The sequence below is a fragment of the Lithobates pipiens genome, unplaced genomic scaffold, assembly GCF_037356315.1.
Source record: "Lithobates pipiens isolate NorthernLeopardFrog02 unplaced genomic scaffold, aLitPip1_a1.2 Scaffold_16, whole genome shotgun sequence".
NCBI classification, from domain to species: Eukaryota; Metazoa; Chordata; class Amphibia; order Anura; family Ranidae; genus Lithobates; species Lithobates pipiens.
In genome coordinates this window covers 363307842-363329924 of record NW_027507748.1, presented here as the reverse complement: position 1 = coordinate 363329924, position 22083 = coordinate 363307842, and the positions used below count along the sequence as shown (strand labels likewise).

General features: G+C 42.9%; 1 protein-coding gene across 1 annotated transcript in view; it reads right to left on the bottom strand.

Annotated features, from left to right (window-relative positions):
• EIF3I (eukaryotic translation initiation factor 3 subunit I) overlaps positions 1 to 22083 on the bottom strand; it is a 44026-nt gene that overhangs the window by 3487 nt on the left and 18456 nt on the right. The window contains exons 5-10 of the mRNA XM_077481994.1: positions 17115 to 17264; positions 7625 to 7752; positions 7082 to 7192; positions 5430 to 5519; positions 644 to 717; positions 472 to 564 (exon numbers count right to left, since the gene is read on the bottom strand). Coding sequence (XP_077338120.1) covers positions 472 to 564; positions 644 to 717; positions 5430 to 5519; positions 7082 to 7192; positions 7625 to 7752; positions 17115 to 17264 — 646 coding nt within the window. The remainder of the gene's footprint in view (positions 1 to 471; positions 565 to 643; positions 718 to 5429; positions 5520 to 7081; positions 7193 to 7624; positions 7753 to 17114; positions 17265 to 22083) is intronic.

Genomic DNA, 22083 nt, shown 5'->3' with positions numbered 1-22083 from the left:
TCCCTATCCGACCCTCCATTCTCCCACCGTCAGCATGCCCCTCTGAGCCCGTCAGTTCAAATGGATGGCCAAGGTGAAGGCAAACCCGTGACTCAGCCACCCATTTTTACCACTTCTGTTTGCCCATCTAAGAGACCTATTGTATAACCTATTTCCTACCTATTATTGCCAGGTGTTTGTTTTCTATGTTTATGTACTTGCAGACCTTCCTAGGTCCAAATTTAATAATGAGCAGAATTAGGTTCTGCCCTCCACAATAGTTCCAGCTTCTCATGTGGCCCCTTGAGAAAATGAATTGCCCACCCCTGGTCTAATGGACCGATTCTCCATGTTACACCCATACAGCATCTCCAAAATGATAATACCAACTTTCCCTATCCCAGACAAAAGGTCTCATGAACACCCTTCCCAAATTGCCGACACCTGCAGATGACCTTACCCTTTAGATTTTTTTTATTTTTTTATGCTTACCTTTTACCATCTGGGTGGAAAGCTAAACTGTTGATAGGTCCAAAATGGCCCTTCACTCTCCCAAATTCCTCCTCAACAGCAACATGGAAAAACCTGTAAAAAAAAAAAAAAAAACTATTAGCCTCCACTTTAAGCAAAATTATCTATCTTCTCCTTCAAAAACTCTGCTTACCTAGCTTCAAATTTACCAATCCTGGTTGAGGTTGTTGTCACATCCATGGCTTCCTGTCCTCCTCCCAGAACAACCTGCAAAGATAACTAGATTGAAGACTCAAAAATGTATTTTAAACTTTATTAAATTCAACACTTAATAAAAGGGGATAAACAAAATGAAATAAAGATCAATTGTTAATACAAAAGTAGTATCATTTCATCTTAAAAATCTGTATCAAATACCCCAGGGTCCCACCTGTGGTTGCTGAGCAGCATGGTCGGAGCAGTATGCCCCTCTACTAGCACTTTTGTCCAACCATGCTATTAGCAAGGAGACAAATGCATAATGAAGGCTGAGTTGGAGATTATCACCAACATCCCAACACAAGCAAAAGATCAGTCAATGATGCAGGACATTGTGCTCTGATTGTAAGGCTGGGTTCACACTGCTGCGGCTAGGAGAACCGGATGTGATTCGCACCGCACTGCAGTGAAAATCACATCCGATCTCTGTGCGATGCGAGTTTAGCCATACAGATAGTATGGCTGAATTCGCATCGCACCCGCCACAAACTCGCACAGGACCCTTTTTTTGGTCCGCAGCAGAATCGGATCGCATGGGTGTTCACACCATGCGATCCGATTCCTGTCCGAGTTTGCAGATCGCACTGCGATATGCAAACTGATCTGGGGGTGTCATTAAGGTTTCACTGACACTCCCAGCAGTTCGCATAGGGCAGTGTGAACTGCCGGCGGGAGGCATGCGATGCGGGAACCCGCCGCGGATTCGCGGCATTCCCGCATCGCTTCAGTGTGAACCCAGCCTAAATGTTTACTAGTAGACAACATATCTATTAGGCTGGGTTCACACTGAAGCGATGCGGGAACGCCGCGAATCCGCGGCGGGTTCCCACATCGCATGCCTCCCGCCGGCAGTTCACACTGCCCTATGCGAACTGCTGGGAGTGTCAGTGAAACCTTAATGACACCCCCAGATCAGTTCGCATATCGCCTGTTCTGAGTGAACCTGTCCTGTTAAACACCTGTCCTGTTAAACCGCTGTATGGTCTTGGTCACCATGCTGCAGCTCAGTTTCAGAGAGTTTTTTGCCATGAGGGGCAATGTTGAACTTCCAGTGACCAGTATGAAAGAGTGAGAGCAATAACACCAAATTTAACACATCTGCTCCCCATTCACACGTGAGACCTTGTAACACTAACGAGTCTCATGACAACGGGGAGGGAAAATGGCTAATTGGGTAAAATTTGGACATATTCACTTAGAGGTGTACTCACTTCTCTTGTCAGCGGTTAAGACATTAATGGCTGTGTGTTGAGTTATTTTGAGGGGGCAGCAAATTTATTTATTTTATATAAACTGTACACTCACTACTTTACATTGTAGCAAAGTGTCATTTCTTCAGTGTTGTCACATGAAAAAGATGTAATAAAATATTTATAAAAATGTGAGGGCTGTACTCACTTGTGAGATAACGTATGTAATACATGATTATTTATGCAATCCTCCAACCATTAACACAAGCTCGGTTCATTAAAAGAGAAGCATGGAAAAAGGTTTTTTGGTCAAACTGCTTGTGGGTCACAGAAGTGCATTTACTTGTGCTCCCCTGTGACCTAGAATCAGCTAAAAACCCGCTGTTAGTTGATGTTACAGAGCCGCTCCAGGCTCTGGATAGATCAAGATCATATTGTCAGGATCCATCCAGCTGCCTGACTGGCAGCTGGCTCTCAGTGCTGAGGCCAGCTGCACCCGCCGCCTCTCCAGCCCAGTGAGCGCTGAAGGGGCAGAGAGGAGAACAACGACTGACAGTTACAGCTCTCTGTTCAGAGCAGTCTGAGAGCCAGTCAATCGGCAGTCATATGATTGCTTAGTTCTCAGTCTTCGAGCTGACGGGGGACAGCTCCAGCATTAAGGAGAGTATGGATGTTTATTGTAACCCAATACATATTTCCTTTAACCGATTCCCATCCAGACAGTAAATAAAGAGCCGGACAGGAGCAGCACCAATGCAGGTTGACATACCCATACATCCTTCTGCATTGGCAGGAGCAGATGACGGATCATTGTACTGGGCAGCTGTGAGCAGCCCTGGTACCATGCGATTGCTGTGGCCATACAGTACAGTAATAAACATAGCTGTCATTGTTTACTGTGCAAGCTCTGTGATTGGTCACAACTTTCTTATATACACACACATCATACGCTGTATATATAAAAATAAAATTACACTTTTTTTTTATATACATATTTTCATCAATGTCCCTGATCACTACACTAGTCATATTGTCTCCGTTCACCGCCACACCAGTTACAGCATCCCAGATCACATCAGTCATATAGTCCCTAATCACTGCCACACCAGTCAGTGTCCCTTATCACTGCCACACCAATTTCCTCTATTTGGAAAATGTCCTCCCAATACCATCACTGTGCAGTAGAGATCTTCTGTTCTGAAAACCTTCTATATCTGAATGTAAGCAGTCTAAAGTTAATGGAATGATGCTTGAAGAGATTGGGTTTCAGCATCAAAGATCTCTCTTCACCACTGAAAGGGTACCAAAGGATGCACCCCATAGAGTTTTGCCAAGTTTATAAAGATGGCAATGGAACAGGATTGGAACTGAAAAAAATCCTTTTAGCATGCCCCGCAATTTACTTGGGCCTTGGCAAGCGTCACGATACCCTAAAGGTCCAGGTGTCCACCTTGTCAGCATTGATCAAAACACGCTGGGCTTTATAAAAATTAAAAGTCAGCAGCTACAAAAACTGTAGCTGTTGACTTTTAATAAACAGACACTCATCTGTCCCAGGATCCAGTGTTGTGCTCACCTAGGTCGTTTTCTGCACAGGTCTTCAGTCCTCCACACTTTAACTGCAGGCACCTGGCTGTGACAGCTTGCTGCCTCACAGCCAGCTGCCCACTGTGTATTGTGTATGCTCCCGCAGTGTTCTGGAACCTGTGACCCCCCCCCCCAAAAGTCCAGCCAGCCACCAATGTCCTAACATCCGTTGATGTCACTGATTAATAAAGAGGTCATCAGGCACCTGTAAAGCATCCTTGTTTGATCCCTGCCTCTCTGTCAGCACTGGGGTCACGTTAGCTTTATGGGGGACAGAAAACGAGGAACAAGAAACCCTGGAACACTAGTCAGTACCCATGTGCAAAAGTGCATTTTCTTTGAAAGAACAAATCACCTTCAATGTTGGGTGTCTAACGCATAAGGATTCTGCTGCAGTACGTAAAACGATTGGTTTAGTTTTTACATTTTAGAGTGGGGTACCTTGATATTGACCATAATTTTAAAGGGGGACTTGACAGGAAAAATGTTGAGAAACACTGGGATAGCCTTTTTGGTCCTCTGACCAAAAGGAGAAGCTTCACCTTTTGCAAAAGATTACCTTGGGATGGATTGTAAAGGTGATTCAGGTTCTGTTAACATTACTACTAAATTGCCCTAAGTATGCTGACACAAGGTGATCAAATATAGTTGAAATGCTTATCCTTACATACTGTAATTTTGCTTTCTGGCCTGTTCCCATGTAAACAATGTCCCTCTCTGGCGCATGTAGCAAGTTTAGTTGTTGAACATTGGGAGGGGAGGGGATTGTAATTGCTAAAGGTTTGCAGAGAATGCCCTTTATGCGGCCCCCCTACTTACCCGAGCACGATCTCGATACAGCAATGTGCCCTCTCACAGGGGCCATTGGCTCCTGCTGCTGTCAATCAAATGCAGTAATGAGGGGTGGGGCTGAGCCAAACCATCAATAGATGCAAATAGTGTGGCTCGGCATCAAGCCCCCACGAGTGCCCCCCTAGCAAGTGGCTTGCTATGGGGCACTTGGAAGGCAGGAAGAACTAAGAGTGCGACCAGGGGACCCCAGAAGAGAAGAATCGGGGCTGCTCTGTGCAAAATAATTGCACAGGAGCAGGTAACGTATATGTTTTTTATTTTTTTATAAACAAAAAAGAGAGAGAAGAGAAAGAACCCTTACAATCACTTTAAGTACGGGTAACTAAACAGCAATAGGGAGAGCATAATACTAAATACATTTCACGTAAAACAAAGTTCTTCATTCCACAACTACATAAAAATGCAGATGTTTTAGATTTTGGAAATGTAGTTGGAAAATGAGGATAACCCACACTGGAAACATAAATTAATGGTAGACCCTTGTACTTCTCAGAATAAGAATGTAGACAAATACCGTATTTATCGGCGTATAATACGCACTGTTTTACCCTTAAAATCAGGGGGAAATCGGGGGTGCGTGTTATACGCCGTTCCCCCGCCATTCCTAACCTTCTCTGCCACTCCCGGCGGCTTTCAGGTATTTGCGGCCGTTCTCTTGTATATTTGGCCACATTCTGCGGCTTTCAGAAAGCCGAAAGCTGCCGAGAACGGCCGAAAATAAGAGAGAAGAGTCGAAAATAGCAGAGAACGAGCGCCGCCAAGATACACAGAACATCAGCTCTATCACGGCGGCGCCATTTTTAAAATGGCAAAGACACCGACAAGGCTGCATTCGACATGCAAGGCTGCAAATGCAAGGCTGCAAATGACTGACAAGGCTACAATGCAAGGCTGCAAATGACTGACAAGGCTGCAATGCAAGGCTGCAAATGACTGACAAGGCTGCAATGCAAGGCTGCAAATGACTGACAAGGCTGCAATGCAAGGCTGCAAATGACTGACAAGGCTGCAATGCAAGGCTGCAAATGACTGACACTTGGCTGATAAATACGGTAAAAAAATAAATAAATAAAAAATAAAAAAATTCCTTACATGGTCATATATTGGAGACACTGCTGCAGAGTTCACTGGTCTCTCAGTGCGAAAGCTCTTTTGGTGCTCCAATGTTGTGCTGTCAAACAGCTGTAAAGAGAACAAAAATTTTAAACATTAGCATTAGAAATATTTGTGTACCTATGTATACAGCATTGTTTATTCTTGTCTGTAGATAAAGGGCATTCAAAAGTCAGTTGAACTAAAAATTGGTTCAGGTGCAAAATTCATTAACTATATACACTTAATGAGCACTTTATTGGCAATACTAATACTAGGTAGAGCCTCCCTTGGCGTTCAACACGCATTCATGTTGCAAATCTCCTGTTCCACCAAATTTCAAAGGTGTACTATTATATACAGTGACTGGCCTATCATCTATGTGCCGCAGCAGAAATCAAAATTCAACAGTCTATTTATGGTGAACCTGTGCCCTATGAAGCCTCCGCTTTCTGTTCATGGATGACAGATGTAGAACCCAACATGGTCTTCTGCTGTTGAAGCCCATGGTTTCAAGGTTCAGCATCCTGTGAATTCTTTGATGATGTTCTTCTCACCAGGCTGTGAATTGGTAAGGCACCATTCACACCTTGGCGGTCCGTTTTGTGGGTGAAACAGCAGCGATTCTGCCTGTGATTCAGAAACGCCGCAAATCGCAGCCCTTGCGATCCCTGCTATTTTGAATAGCACCAAATTTTGCCACGATTGTCACCCAACGAATCCCAGTAAAATTGTGGTTAAAAAACATGCACACAGAATCGCAGGACACCCAAAAGAAGTTCTTTTGGTCTGCTGTCCGCATATGCATATCAGAAAGTCTTGGTATTGACGTACCTGTTCCCCCCTCTCTTACTATAAATGCAGCGCTCTCCCTTACCTTCTCAATGCTGCAAAGCACCTTATACCACTTCATTGGAAGAGCCCGCAAGCTCTGACCGAGCAGGACTGGCTTGGGAAGGTTACAGAGATAATGGAAGCAGAGGAATTGGTGGCCACTTGCAAGGAAAATCGTGAGCGCTTCGACTCAATCTGGGCCTCATGTCAGTCATACCTCTGGACAGGCCCCAGTTTCCTCTAGTCTAGATATTTCTTTGTGAACCTTGGCAGATCCTGCATTCGGGCAACTTGTCCAAGCTGGCTGGAACCTGAATCAGGTTCAGAATCAGATATAGATCTAAAACTGGTGTTCCTAGTTTAGTCCTACCCCATCAGCCAATGAACCAGGTGTGTTTGTGTCTGCAGATTCATAGGGTCCTTAGTAGTACTTGTATACTTTTCATGTTTTATATGCTCCTACTTAATTTTTTGAGCTCTTAGGATACAGATTTTTTTTCCCAGTGATTTATTATGCAAGCCCTTTCCCCTTCCCCCAAAGTTTGAGGGGAATGTCCACTTAGATCAAAAAAATCACAGGTTTAGGCTCATAATGGTTATGGTGTACTGACTTAGTGCACTACTTATATCGGTGTTTGTTCTTGAGGCGAATTCTGCCTTTCCTTATCTCTTTTTCTTTCCATTATTTTGTATGGCTTTAAAAATTTAAAATAAAAGATTATATAAAAAAATAAAAAATAAAGCAACATGGAAAAAATCCAAGATAAAGTCATAGCACTATAACAACAAAAATAACCAAAGAAAAAGCATATGCTTACCTTTGCGCTACAATCCTTGGATGCTGTGACAAACATGGTCATATCCCTGGAAACCTGAATATCATTGATCTGCTTTGTGTGCTCTTTGACATTGCTGACTATCTCACCAGACTGCAAAACAAATATATTAAAACCACTTTAAAATAAATCTATTTTTCTCTCCAATATGATCAATATTAGCCCATTTGTACAGAAACATCATACTGTGGTGGATTTTTTGTTCACCATCTGACATTGTACAGACTTCAGACACAGTGGACGGAACTTTAAAGGACAATTAAAAATTTAAGTAAACAGGAAAGTTTTTTACAAGTTATCTACTAATATATATATATATATATATATATATATATATATATATATATATATATATATATATATATATAGACACCAAATATACAGTACATGATAGTAATATGTATACTAAGCAGAGCTTTATGGGCTATTTTACAATAAGTAATGCCAGAACAAGCACATAAAAATTCATCCCAGAAAATGATATACAAACTGATTTGTGTTCAACAATAAATACATTTGGCTCACCTTTGCACTGTACAGATTCAATTCCCCATTTTCATGGCCAGCGATGACGTTCTCACCCAACGGCCCCCAGACAGCACTGGTAATCTTGGACTCACTGCAGCTGATCTTCATGTATGGTTCATTATCATCTGCCAAAGTAAAATAAATTACTAAAAACGTAAAAACAGAAAAATGCTGTGAAAAATAACTTGCTCTGTGAGAATTGAAAAGGATTACCAAAGGTAAACATGCAATACTCACATGCTCTGTGCAATGTTACGAGAACGAAAAAAAAAAATTCCCTGCATTGCATACTAGCACATTTTGAGATACTTGCCTTAAAATAAAGCCCTCTATTGGCACACTGTCACCGCTAAGAGGGGTTCCATCTTCCCCCAGTCTACCTTCCAGCTATACAAGTGGCCAGGATTGCGATGACGTCATGTGTGCGGGAGCCGCCGTTTACGGAACGGGCTCTGAAGGTCCGACACTGTATGCCAAACTTTCAGAGTGCACGCAATGGTGCACACACTCTGAATATCCCCTAAACAGTGCAAGTTTAAGAGATATTCACAGTACCTACAGGTAAGCTTTATTATAGGCTTACCTGTAGGTACAAGTGATAGAACAGAGAGTTTAATACCACTTTAAAGGTAAAAAAATATTTTGGCTTTGGAACCACTTTTTAATAAAGAGAAAATATTTTAGTAATATGGTATTTTAGCTACCTTTGTTTTTAAAACAAAACCTGACACCCATTTGGTAAATATTGCAGGCATTATACAAATTCTAACATAAGATCCAATTCAAACAAACCACTTAAAGATGCAATACCATACTATAATGGAGCGGAAGGTGAATATAGGGGTGGAGAGGGTACATGTGCTGGCTCTGCAGGCCACCAATGGCAGCCAAGGTTCAGCTACAAACTTATGCTATAGAGTGCTTTACAAAATAAATATCTTCAGGATTTCCCACTCCAGCAACAGGTCACTGTAAATACGATCACTGCTTGCACATAATGAGCAAGTATAGTTGACCCATTTCCAGAGATGTATACACTTTACCAGTCTGCTACTCAATATAAAATTATATTCCTGCAATAATCTAGTAATCAGATGATTGGCAATTGTGTAGCTAAGGGAAATATAAAAAAAAAAATACAGTAATTTCTTCCTAACTAAAAACACAATTACAATATAACCATACATATGTATTTAAACCTGCTAACATATTAAAGCCCTTTTTGTATTTCTGAACCCTTTCTGTACCTGCACAAAAAATAATAATATTTGAAAGCACTGCTAAAACTGTTGGTGCTATATAAATCCTGTATAATATTATTTTAGGGCTGGTCAAAAAAAAGGGAAAGTCACAAAAGGACACCTCTGAGATAAAGGATGATAAATTCTTGCACCACATCTTACAATCTACTTAATCAACTAAGTACCAATACTTATTTAAAGAGGGATTCCACCAAAAAAAAAAAAAAAATATTAAAAGCCAGCAGCTATAAATACTACAGCTGCTGACTTTTAATAAATGGACACTCACCTGTCCCGGGTTCCAGCGATGCCGGCAGCCGAGGCCGATCGATCGCTCGGCCCTCGGCTGCTGCCGCCGCCACCATTCTAGGTGAGGGAATCAGGAAGTGAAGCGAATCGGCTTCACTTCCCGGTTCCTTACTGCGCATGCGCGAGTCACGCAGCGCAATAGGAATTCTCTGCGCTGTCACTGGGACCCGTGTGTGTCCCAGCAGACAGCGCGGCAGGACAGGAAATGGCGTAGACTCCCACGGGAGTCTATGCCCGGAAGTGGGTGTAAATACCTGTGTCTTTGACAGGTATCTCCACCCCCTTCCCCCCTGAAAGGTGCCAATTGTGACAACGGAGGGGGGGGAGGGATCCGATCAGCGGAGGTTCCACTTTAGGGTGGAACCCCGCTTTAAGCTCTTCTTTACTAGCTTATATTGTTGTAAGCAAATAAGGATCCCCTTGATCCCCATAATTATAGGCTAATCTCATTACTCAACATCACTTTTAAGATATTATCTGAAATATTACCTACTACAGGTTTATCCCTAATAGGCAAGCCTCGGATAACACCTGCAAAGTGATTTACCTGATGCATTAGAAGAACATTCAAGGGCATGGTATTGGGACTTGATATACATAAAATCTTTTATTCTCGGTCGTGGACACTACTGTATACACAATATATATAGTGCAAAAATGAGGGTTCCCACCCCACTTTCTTTCCTGGATAAAATATATTCTATTGCAATTTCCATTGCTTTAATTTTTCCCTTACAGCTTTCAGAGTTTGTAAACCATATATGTTCTGAAAGCACATGACCAGTAGAATAAAAAGAAGGCGCTACTGATTTTTAAGGCCCCGTGAGATTTGCAAACGTTTGCAAAAATTTTGCAAAAAAAACAAAACCCCTCATTAAAATCATTGTTAGCAGATACAAACAGCAAATTTTACAAAATTCCTGCTAAATTCATACTAAATATAAAAGCTTAACCTGTACTGGAGTAAATACACTCGTACATTCAAAATTGTGGCTTTTTGCAAAATGGTGAAAATCAAATGTACAAAAAAAATGTAAATAACCAAAATTTATCTAAAAATCTGGAGGTTTTAATTTTCCCTTACAGCTTTCACAGTTTGTAAAAGACCATCCAAACCATATATTTTCTAAAAGCACATGACCAGAAAAATAAAAAGTAGGTGGTACTGATATTTAAAGCAGAGTTCCGCCCAAAAATGGAACTTCCGCTGTAAGTGCAGGTGACCCCTGACATGCCACATTTAGCATGTCAATTGGGGTGGGGTGGGGGAGAGCAGGTACCCAAGCTCCCACTTCCTTCACTCACGCTGGAAGGAAGATCACCTCTCCCCTCTCCCCCCTCCCTCCCTGCAATCTTCTGGGACACATCACAGATCCCAGAAGATTATCCGGCCATTCACGGCATAGCTCACGCATGCACAGCGTATGCCCGGCTGTGAAGCCACAGCTGGGCGCCCACAGTTAGAATGTCAGCGAGGCTTCCTGCACCTGCATCGCTGGACTGTGGGACAGGCGAGTCTCTGATTATTAAAAAAGTCAGCAGCTACACTTTTTTTTAGCTGCTGACTTTTAAATGGGTGGAACTCCGCTTTAAGGCCCTGCGATATTTGACCAAATGTTTATCAAAAAATACACTAAAATCATTATTAGCAGATACCAACACAGCACATTTTAATAAATTCCTACTAAATATAAAGTTTGAACCTGTATTGAGTTAATAAATATTTGTCAATTTTAAACCTTCTTACGAAAATGGTAAAAATCGAACGTACACAAATATTTCTCTAAAAATCTGTTTTTAATTTTTAACTTACAGCTTTCAGAGTTGTTAAAATACCCATCAATCATATATTTTCTAAAAGTGCATGACCAGTAAAATAAAAAAGGTGCTCCGTTTTTTTTTTTAGGCCCCACAAAAGTTGCGCAAATGTTTATCAAATAGCCATTTTAACAACAAAAAAAAAAACCCTAAGGCTACTTTAACACTGAGGCGGGCGGGCGTTGGCGGTAAAGCAGCGCTATTCGGCCGCTAGCAGGGTGGTTTTAACCCCCACTAGCGGCCAAACTGCCCACAAAGCGTCGCTTTGCCGACTGGTTTGCAGCGCTGCCCCATTATTTTCAATGGGAAGGTGGCGCTTTAGGAGCGATGAATACAATGCTCCTTCAGTGCTCCAAAGATGCGGCTTGCGGGACTTTTTTGACCGTCCTGCAAGTGCACTGCTCTAGTGTGTAAGCCCTCGGGGCTTTCACATTGGAGTGAATTGAGCGGCTGTTTTAGGGCACTTTGCAGGCGCTATTTTTAACACTTTAGCGCCTGCAAAGCAGCCTTATTTGCACACAATGCCACAAGATAATGTGCTAAACAGTATGTTTATGGAGAGCTGTATTTACCCCCGCAGATGTTCTGTGCATCCCTGTGCAGGTAGACCTATTCATGTCAACTGGAATGCAGCAGCCGCAAGGGCTGATCTAACATCCGTGAGGGGGTAGGCGATGGCCCCAAATTTAAACATTGTGAGTTCATGGACATAGACCCACGTGGATGTCAAGTTGGGAGCAGTGGCTGTGTTGATGCAGCCACTGTATCCCAACTGATATGGATGGGCCTGCCTGCACAGGAATGCACAAAACACCTGTGCGTTCCTGTGTAGCGGCTGTGTCCCAATTGACATCAATGGGATTGCCATTGTAACCTGCAATATATTACATTTCTGGTTTTGAGTTTATTACCGCTTTAACCATTCTTGTTAGAACAAAATTTGATAGAGTCAAATTGGAGCCTAAAACATAAAATTTGCCTTTTCGCTGATGATTAGTCTTCCTAACCAAATTCTCTAGAACATGCCTGTGTCAAAAAAAAGAAATCATCAGCTCCTAATATAAATTATATTAAGCTAATTAGATTTCAACCTTTAGAATTCTCCAACACTTACTTTTTATGTAATCAAAATTTACAATTTGATTTGGCAGAATCAATGCTATTAAGATGACTATTCCCACAAAAATTCTTTGCTTATTGTGCATGCTACCTAGTTCTTTGTCGGTCAAACTCAAACATTTTCAAAACTGCATTACAAAATTTATACCATCACGAAACACATCAGGCAGCACAACTTAACCCACCAAATTCTCTTTTTACTTACAGCAAAGCTCCCCTGTGGGTAAACCTGGAAACATTTTGCTGCTCACCTGTCAAGCTCTCCCTTGGTTTCTGGCACCATTAAGACCTCAATCTATGAGTCCCTTTACAAAAGCTCACCATGATGATATAGGACTCTAAATTAATTTGCTAAAAACTTTTTTGTTAATCAATTTACCTTTTCTCCCAATATAAGTAACCCGTTATTTATACTTGGCATAGAATCACCTAGGACGATTAATTTGTGGAACGCAAACTTTTTATATATATATATATATATATATATATATATATATATATATATATATATATATATATATATAATAGACACACACACAAAATTGTGCTCATAAGTTTACATACCCCGGCAGAATTTATGATTTCTTGGCCATTTTTCAGAGAATATGACTGATAACACAAACATTTCTTTCGCTCATGGTTCGTGTTTGGCTGAAGCCATTTATTATCAATCAACCGTGTTTACTCTTTTAAAATCATAACGACATTAGAAACTACCCAAATGACCCTTGTCAAAAGTTTACATACCCCAGATCTTAATACTGTGTATTGCCCTCTTTAACATCAATGACAGCTTGAAGTCTTTTGTGGTATTTGTGGATGAGGCTCTTTATTTTCTCAGATGGTAAAGCTGCTCATTCCTCTTGGCAAAAAGCCTCCAGTTCCTTAAAGAAAACCTTCACTTGGCCTTGTTTTTTGGATAATCGTCATGTTGGAATGTCCAAGTTCATCCCATGCACAGCTTCCTGGCTGATGAATGCAAATGTTCCTCCAGAATTTTTTGATAACATACTGCATTCATCTTGCCATCAATTTTGAGCAAATGTCCTGTGCCTTTGTAGTTCACACATCCCCAAAACATCAGCGATCTACCTCTGTGTTTCACAGTAGGAATGGTGTACCTTTCATCATATGCCTCGTTGACTCCTCTCCAAAATCCAAATGTAGCGTTTATGGTTGTGGCCAAAAAGCTACATTTTGGTCTCATCACTCCAAATGACTTTGTGCTGTTTGGTGTATTGTAAGCGGGATACTATGTGGCATTTGCGTAGTAATGGCTTTCTTCTGGCAACTCGACTAGGGCTGAAACAACGAATCGATTAATCAACTAAACAATTATGAAAATAGTTGTCAACTATTTTCATAATCGACTAGTCAGCCAGAGGATTAGTTGGTCTGCATACAGAAATGCATTGCTTACATATCAGGAAATACAGTGCAGCATACATACAGTCCAGTACACCATCCATACATGTCAGTAAGTGCGGGAGAACTTGTGAATGTGTGAGGAGCAATGCCTCATGAAACATGTAGTCCTGGGCAGGAAGTGAGTGGATCTAAAGGCAGAAGTTTTTTTACCTTGCTATAGGGGCACGCTATGCTAGAATTTGCAGCTTGCCATCGGGGCACTCTGAAGGCAGGAGGAGCCAGAAGTATCTGTGGGGGACCCAGAAGAGAAGAATCGGGGCTGCTCTATGCAAAACCATTACACCGTACAGGTAAGTATAACATGTACTTTAAAGACTGTGCAGGGAAGATCAGCATCTGAACCCAGAGAAGGTGGAGGCCGATAGACTGGAGGTAACAGAAGGCATTACAATTACATTTAAAGTAAACTTTTACATGGAGGCAAGTCACATTATGTGGGAGCAGGGCACATCACAAGGAGGAAGGGCACATTACATGCACCTCAGCGTGAAAGGGGTCTAAATAAAAAATGTGATCTCCAAGTCTGATGATATTTACCATATTCAACCTCCAATAGTATATACAGTATCTCTCTTCTGTCTGTTATTCTCAGAATGGATTAGAGATTTTGCTCCTAACCATATAGTTGGTTATTTATGTTTACCACTGCATATAGATTTTTAAGAATAAATTGCCCTTTTTTTATTAACTTTACATATTAAATTATATACCACACTTTAGGTTATTATCGGATCAAAACAATAAATCGGCCAACTAATCGATTATGAAAATAATCGTTCGTTGCAGCCCTAGACTTGACCATGCAGCCAATCTTTCTTCAAGTGCCTCCTAATGCCGCGTACACACGATCAAACAATCGAGTGGAAAAGTCCGGCAAACTCAAGTCCGCCGCACAATCCCCCCCATGTGTAGCCTCCAAGAGGATGCTGGGACTGTGACATCATAATAGGCGGGGACATCATCCAGTGATGTCCCTATATAAGTCGCCGCGCGTCGGTGCCATTGTGAGTGGAGGATGCGACGAGGCAACATCTGAAGAGAAGAAGAAGAACAGAAGGCGGCGGCGGCGACAGAAGACCGGGCCACCGCCTGTAAAAGAGCTAGAAGAAGGTGCAGTGGCCCGGCAGAAGAACCGAAGAGGGGGACAAGACCCCCGAAGTCGGAAGAAGAGGGCGACGGCGAGGAAGAAAGCTCCTCCGCTAGTAAAAGAGCTAGAAGATAGCGGAGGAGCCTGGCGAGAAGACCCCCGAAGACGGAAGACCCCCGGAGCTGTGCAATGAACTATTTTAACCCTTGTGTGTTGTTTTTTTTGTACTTTATTTTACAGGTGAATGGGTAGGGGTACATTGTACCCCATACTCATTCACATAGGGTGGGGGGCTGGTATCCGGGGGCCCCCTTATTAAAGGGGGCTCCCGGATTCCGATAAGACCCCCGCCCGCAGACCCCGACAACCAACGGCCAGGGTTGTGGGGAAGAGGCCCTTGTCCTCATCAACATGGGGACAAGGTGCTTTGGGGTGGGGGGGGCTGCGCGGCCCCCCTTCCCCAAGGCACCCCCCATGTTGAGGGCACGCGGCCTGGTACGGCTCGGGGGGGGGGGGGGGGGGGGGCTCGCTCGTTCCCCCCCCTTCCCTGGCCGGCCGGGTAGCGTGCTCGGACAAGGGTCAGATGTGGACCTGGGGGGGACCCCCACGCCAATTTTTTCGGCGTTGGGGTTCCCCTTTAAGTACATACCAGGTGGCGGGGCCAGCGACACATCCTTCGCGGGCCCCGCCTACCTGGAGACGCGCTCAAAATGAGCGGACTTTCCTCCGTGTGTGTGGGCGAGTCCGTTCATTTCAAAAGTACGGCGGATAGTCCGGCGGACTTAGTACGCCGTATTAGTCCGCTGAAAAAGTGCCATGTGTGGGCAAGTAGCCCGTTCGGAAAGTCCGCTGGTGCATCTTGAAACAACCACACCACATGTTTTCAGAGAAGTTATTTGTGGGTTTTTCTTTGCATCCCGAACAATTTTCCTGGCAGTTGTGGCTGAAAAGAAAAACGGCCGATAATGGAGCCGAAAATGGGGCGTGGCCAGGGTGGGGGAAGTGAGTGGTTTTTGAGTGGTCAGAAATTTTTTTTACCTTGCAATGGGGCACACTATACTACACTTTGTAGCTTGCTATAGGGGCACTCTGAAGACGGGAAGAGCCAGAAGCGCCAGTGGAGGACCCTAGAAGAGGAGGCTGCTCTGTGCAAAACCTCTTGTTCGTCCAGCTTCAAGATAAAAGTGGTCTCTGCGGCGGATTCACCGCAAGATCACTTATCGACGTCAGGAGAGCCCCCCCTGCCAGTGCCCGCCACCCATCTCCGGGAGCAGCAGTAGGGGTGCAAAGGATCGCCACCGATCCGTAATCCGAACGGGTCACCCTGCTCGGATCGGCACATGCCGCGATCCGCTCCGCGGTATTGGCCTTAGGAAAGGCCGCGGCCATCTTTCTACACCCAGGCTGTTTACACTGTGATCGCTCCGACGGATCGATCACTTGTAAACAAATCGGCGCCATGTCATGACGCTGGTTCCCCTCTCCGCTCTCTGTACAGTGGAGGGGAGAGATCCAGTGATGGAAGCAGCCATCCCTCCATACCCTGCAGTACCTAGCCAATACTCTAGCGGTACCCAGCCGCACCCAGCCATGCTCAGCCAATATTACAGTGGGGAAGATTGTGGATATTACAGTGGGGACTATATGCTGGTGGAATTTTTACAGGTTTTTGCAAATTAAATTATTATTGCTGATCCGAAAAATTATCCGATTCGTGAGTTTTTTGATCTGTTGCACCCCTACACAGCAGGGTGGAAGCGACATCAAAACATCACTTCCACTCATTACTCTTAAAATGCCTTTTTTTTTTTTATTGCATTTTAGTGTAAATATGGGATCTGAGGTCTTGACCCCAGATCTCATTTTTAAGAGGTCCTGTCATGCTTTTTTTTTCCCTATGAGATTATATATATATATATATATATATATATATATATATATATATATACACATACACACACACACGGTAGGAAAAGCACATTAGAAACTCTGGAGCCTTCTCAGTTTCCCTCTAAATCTTTACTCTTCTCTCATTACCCCCAAGGGGCATTCCCTCTTTTTGGCTTATACATAATACCCCTCAATATCCTTGCTCCTCCTCCCTTTAAGAACAGTAAGAATTGTGCGCTGCACAGTCTCTCTGAAATAATGCTCATTAGGGTTGTCGACTGTGATACTTTACAAATACTCTTTTCTTATGTAAACTTATTAATAGCGACAATGATCAAAAGTTAGGATTTGGGGAAACCTTTCAAATAAAAATTATTGAAAGGGAAAAGGGGGTTGGAGTTTACAGTCCTGAAGTGGTTTATTTATATGTCTAAAATAATAACTTAGTGAAGAAACAGTGCTGACAGGAGAGGGAACCATTTCCAATCAAAATCTGTACACAAGAATAAAAAAATAAAAAATAAAAAAATCACTGCAAGCATTTATATATTTTATATATTTTTCCTCAGGCTCTCAGTGGTTCCTAAATTCTCACCAATTTGGGATGGATCTCTTAGGTCAAAGAAGTTGACAAAGCACTGATAACCCATTTGCTTGTCTGTGGAAAACATGATGATGTTGCCTCCGAAGTCAAATCCACAGGTCCTGACAGCTGAATTAGTCTCTAGGAGGGCTAGCTGCTTTCCTAAAGTACAAAAAAAACAAAAAAAAAAAAGGCGATGAAGATGACAAGCAGACAAAAAAGTAGGCAGGTTTAGTCATATTAGTAATTAAAAATAAACAAAAATATAATCAGAACTGAGCACATCTCCTTTCTTAAAATGATGGCTGTACTTTGTGAAATCAAATATTCTATTGTGTTGCAAGTCCTCACTTAATATCTGTAAATATACAATTGTGGTAAGTAAGAAAGAAAAAAAATAAAAATAAAAATAAAATAAAATAATATAATAATATATATATATATATATATATATATATATATATATATATATATATATATAGTTTTTTTTTTTTATATACGCATGCACACACAGTAAGGTCCATATATATTTGGACACGGGTACAAATTTGAATACCGTATATACTCGAGTATAGGCCGACCCGAGTATAAGCCGAGGCCCCCAATTTACCCCCAAAAAACTGGGAAACCTATTGACTCGTGTATAAGCCGAGGGTGAGATATGCCTGTCCATCCCTGTGTGTGTGTCCATCCATCCATCCATCCCTGTGTGTGTGTGTCCATCCGTGTGTGTGTGTGTGTGTGTGTGTGTGTGTGGCCTTGTGTGTCCAGCCTACCTGTGTCCCCAGCCTCCGTCCGGTCCCGAGCCTCCGTCCGGTCCCGTCCCGTCCCGAGCCGAGCCTCCGTCCGGTCCGGTCCGGTCCCGTCCCGAGACTCCGTCCGGTCCCGTCCCGTCCCGAGCCGAGCCTCCGTCCGGTCCCGTCCCAGGATCACCGCTCTTCGTCGGCGCCCATTTTCCTGTTCAAATGCCGCGCCTCCCTGTCTGTGATAGGCGGAACACAATTTCCCAGCAGTCTGTGTTCCGCCTATCACGGCCATCCTTTCATCCTCGTCCGTAGTACGAGGATGAGCGGATGTCCGTGATAGGCGGAACACAGGCTGCTGGGAAATTCAGTGTTCCGCCTATCACAGGCGAAGGCGGAGCCGGAGGCGCGGCTTTTGAATTAGAATAGAATGGCCGCTGTCTGTCTGCTCGACACGCTGATCGAGCAGGCAGACAGCGATGACTCGAGTATAAGCCGAGGGGGGCACTTTCAGCCTCAAAAAAGAGGCTGAAAATCTCGGCTTATACTCGAGTATATACGGTACATTTGGCTCTGTATGCCACCAGAATAAAAATTAAAACAAAACGATCCAAATTAATTAGAAGTGCAAACGTTCAGCTTGAATTCAAGGGGTTGAACATGGATATCAAAAAAAAAATTTTAGGAACTGCAAGTGCAATTATTTTTATACACAGACACCCCCCCCCCCCCCATTTTTCAGGGGCTCAAATATAAAATTGGACAAATGAATATCATAAAATAAAATGTTAAGTTTTAATATTTTGTTAATCATTACTGGCAATGACTGCTTGAAGTCTGGAACCCATAGAAAATAGCAAAGAGTTTTCTCCTTTCTGATGCTTTGCCAGGCTCTAACTGCAGCAGTCATTTGTTGTTTGTTTGTGGGTCTTCCTGACTTTAGCTTTGCCTTCAACACGTGAAATGCATGCTCAATAGGGTTGAGATCAGGTGATTTACTCGGCCATTGCAGAATATTCCACTTTTCCTCCAAGAGCTCCTGGGTTGCTTTTGCAGTGCGTTTTGGATCATTGTCCATCTGTACTGTGAAGCACCGTCCAATCAACTTTGCTGCATTTGGCTGAATCTTGGCTGACAGTATAACTCTAAACACTGCAGAATTCATCTGGCTGCTTATGTCACATGAAAAAAATAAAAATAAATGAACCAGTGCCACTGGGAGCCATGCATGCCAATGCCATCACTTTGACTCCACTGTTTTACAGATGATGTTGTGTGCTTTGGATCATGAGCTGTTCCGAAACCTTCTCCACATTTTTCTTCCAGTCATTCTGGTACAGGTTAATCTTTGTTTCATTTGTCCAAAGAATGCTTTTCCAGAACTGGTCTGGCTTTTTTTTTTTTTTTATGTTTTTTGGCAAAGGCTAATGTGGCTTTTCTGTTCTTCAGGCTTATGAATGATTTGCACCTTGTGGTGAACCCTCTGTATTTGCTCTCGTGAAGCCTTCTCTTGATTGTAGACTTTGATAATGATACGCCCACCTCCTGGAGAGTGTCCTTCACTTGCCTGGCTGTTGTGAATGGGTTTTTCTTTACCACAGAGAGGATCCTGTGATCATCCACTACTGTTATCTTCCGTAGATGTCCAGGCCTTTTTATGTTGCTGAAGTTCACCAGTGCGTTCTACTTTCCTCAGAATTTACCAAAACTATTGATTTGGTCACTCCTAATGTTGGTGCTATCTCCCTGATGGATTTGTTTCATTTTTTTGAAGCCTTACAATGGTCCGTTTCACTTTTTATGGACAGCTCCTTTGAACACATGATGTAGGTTCACAGCACTAGATTCCAAATGCAAATACCACACTTAGAATCAACTCCAGACCTTTTACCTGCTTAACTGATGAAGAAATAAGGAAGGAGTAGCCCATACCTGGCCATGAAACAGCTTTTGATACAATTGTCCAATTAGCTTTGGTCCCTTGAAAAAAAAAGGGGGGGGGGGGCTATTCTTAAGAGTTGTAATTCTTAAACCCTTCCTCGGATTTGGATTTACATACCCTCAAATTAAACCTGAGAGTGTGCACTTTCAGCCCATATTCATTATAGAACTATAGCTGGAATATGTTTTGGTAAATCCCTGAAAAAAAAACAGATGTAGGCTATCCTCCACTCTTGGCTACTTAGCCTGACGTTGCAGAACTTTCCCTACTTGCGCTGCTCCTCACTACTCTTGTAAGTGCATTTATTCACATTTAATAAATCCTTATTTTTAACTATTACACTATGGGGGCCCATACGCCTGTCTTTTCCTCACCTTTGCATGCATTTTAGATGAAGCATTCACACAGGACTACAGGCTGCAGTGTCCACCTAGTCAATTTAGTAGTTATTTGTCTAGAACTCAGCTACTCACTCATCATGGTGATATAGTTCATTATTTGGTTCCTTTGCTTATGGCACATGATGTGATACAGAGCTACCATGCGTAATCCATTTTCCCTTGCCTAACCATCCAGGTCCTGTTCAGCTGTGCGCTGTGTCTCACAGTGGGCACCCAACTGGGATTTTTTTATCTTAAGGTTATGCACATGCGCCTGGTCACTCACATGAAGTAAAAGAAAACATGATTCATCAGATCAGGCCACTTTCTTAAATTGCTGCGATGCACCGTGTGTCCTGACACCTTTCTATTGAAACCAGCATTCGCTTTTCAGCAATTTGAGCTATACTGGGTCTTCTATTAGATCAGACAGCAGGTCAGCATTCTCTCCCCATGTGCATCAATGAGCCTTAGTTGCCCATAACCCTGTTGCTGGTTTTCCTTCCTTGGACTATTTTTGATAGGTCCGGACCACTGCAGACTAGGAATATTCCAAAAGAGCTGCAGTTTTGGAGCTGCTCTGACCCAGGTCTTCTAACCATTACATTTTGGCCCTAATCATAGTCACTCAAATCCTTACACTGGGCCTTTTTTCTGCTTTCAGCACATCAGCTTCAGGGATAACATGTTAACTCCCTGACTACTATATCACACGTTTTCAGGTGCCACTGTAATGAGATGGTCAAAGTTATTCACTTTACCTGTAATGGTCATAATGTTATGACTGATCGGTGTACAAATTTCTTATTATATTGCAGTCCCTCCCCCATAATTCCTAGCTCTAATTTTACTGTTTAACTTTCTTGGGGGACAGCAAACCCCCCTCCAGGTCCCCTGGCACCCAGCCTCTCCATGATGAGAGTCTTCCTCCTCCTGCACTCACCCCTCCGCGGTGACGGTCTCCCCCTCCCACACTCACCCCTCTACTGTGATGGTCTCCCCCTCCCGCAATCAACCCTCCACAGTGACGACCCCCCCCCCCCTCCTGCACTCAACCCTCCGCAGTGACAATCCCCACCTCCCGCACTTACTCCTCAATGGTGACGGTCTTCCCCTCCCGCACTCACCCCTCTGCGACTTTCTCAGGACAAGCCAGAAGACAATAGCGAATACTAATTCGCTATTGTCACAAGTGGGTGGTTTTGGGGCACAATACCACCAAAAAAACTTATAAAAATGTTGTTATTGTAGAGCAATGCATGACCGCGCAATTGTCAAAATGTGACGGCACTGAAGGCTGAAAATTGGCCTGGGCAGATAAGGGGTAAAAGTGCTCTGTAGGCAAATGGTTAAATAAGGAAAGCTCTGTCTCAAAAAAAATGCATAAAATTCATTAGTTTCATTAATGTTGTGTGACAGAGTTTTTGTCAGTCAAACTATCACAACACAGAAAAATGAGCCGATAATTAATAGTTATTACAGGCTGGAAATTAAGTGCTTAATACTGCTATATCTTATAGATGCTGGGCATGCCTGTAATGAATACATTCTTCCCCACACATACAGCCCCTTATGCCTTTTAATCATAGGACAGCAAAGTCACATAACAGGAAATAGGAAGCCGTGTGTGCAGTAACTCAGGTCGCCCATCTAGAAATCTAAGTGAAGGGGCTTAGGAGCATAAAGTCTCTATCACCAAATGGCTTTTTCCTAATTGCCATGGTGGATGGGATCTGCACAGCCTTGCCCTTTAGTTAACGTAATCATGCAAGATGGCTGCATGTTTGCATACTGGATACTGTTTGGATACTGTTGGCATATGACACACTGAGGGTTATTTACTAAAGGCAAATCCACTTTGCACTGCAAGTGCACTTGGAAGTGCAGTTGCTGTAGATCTGAGGGGGGTCATTCAA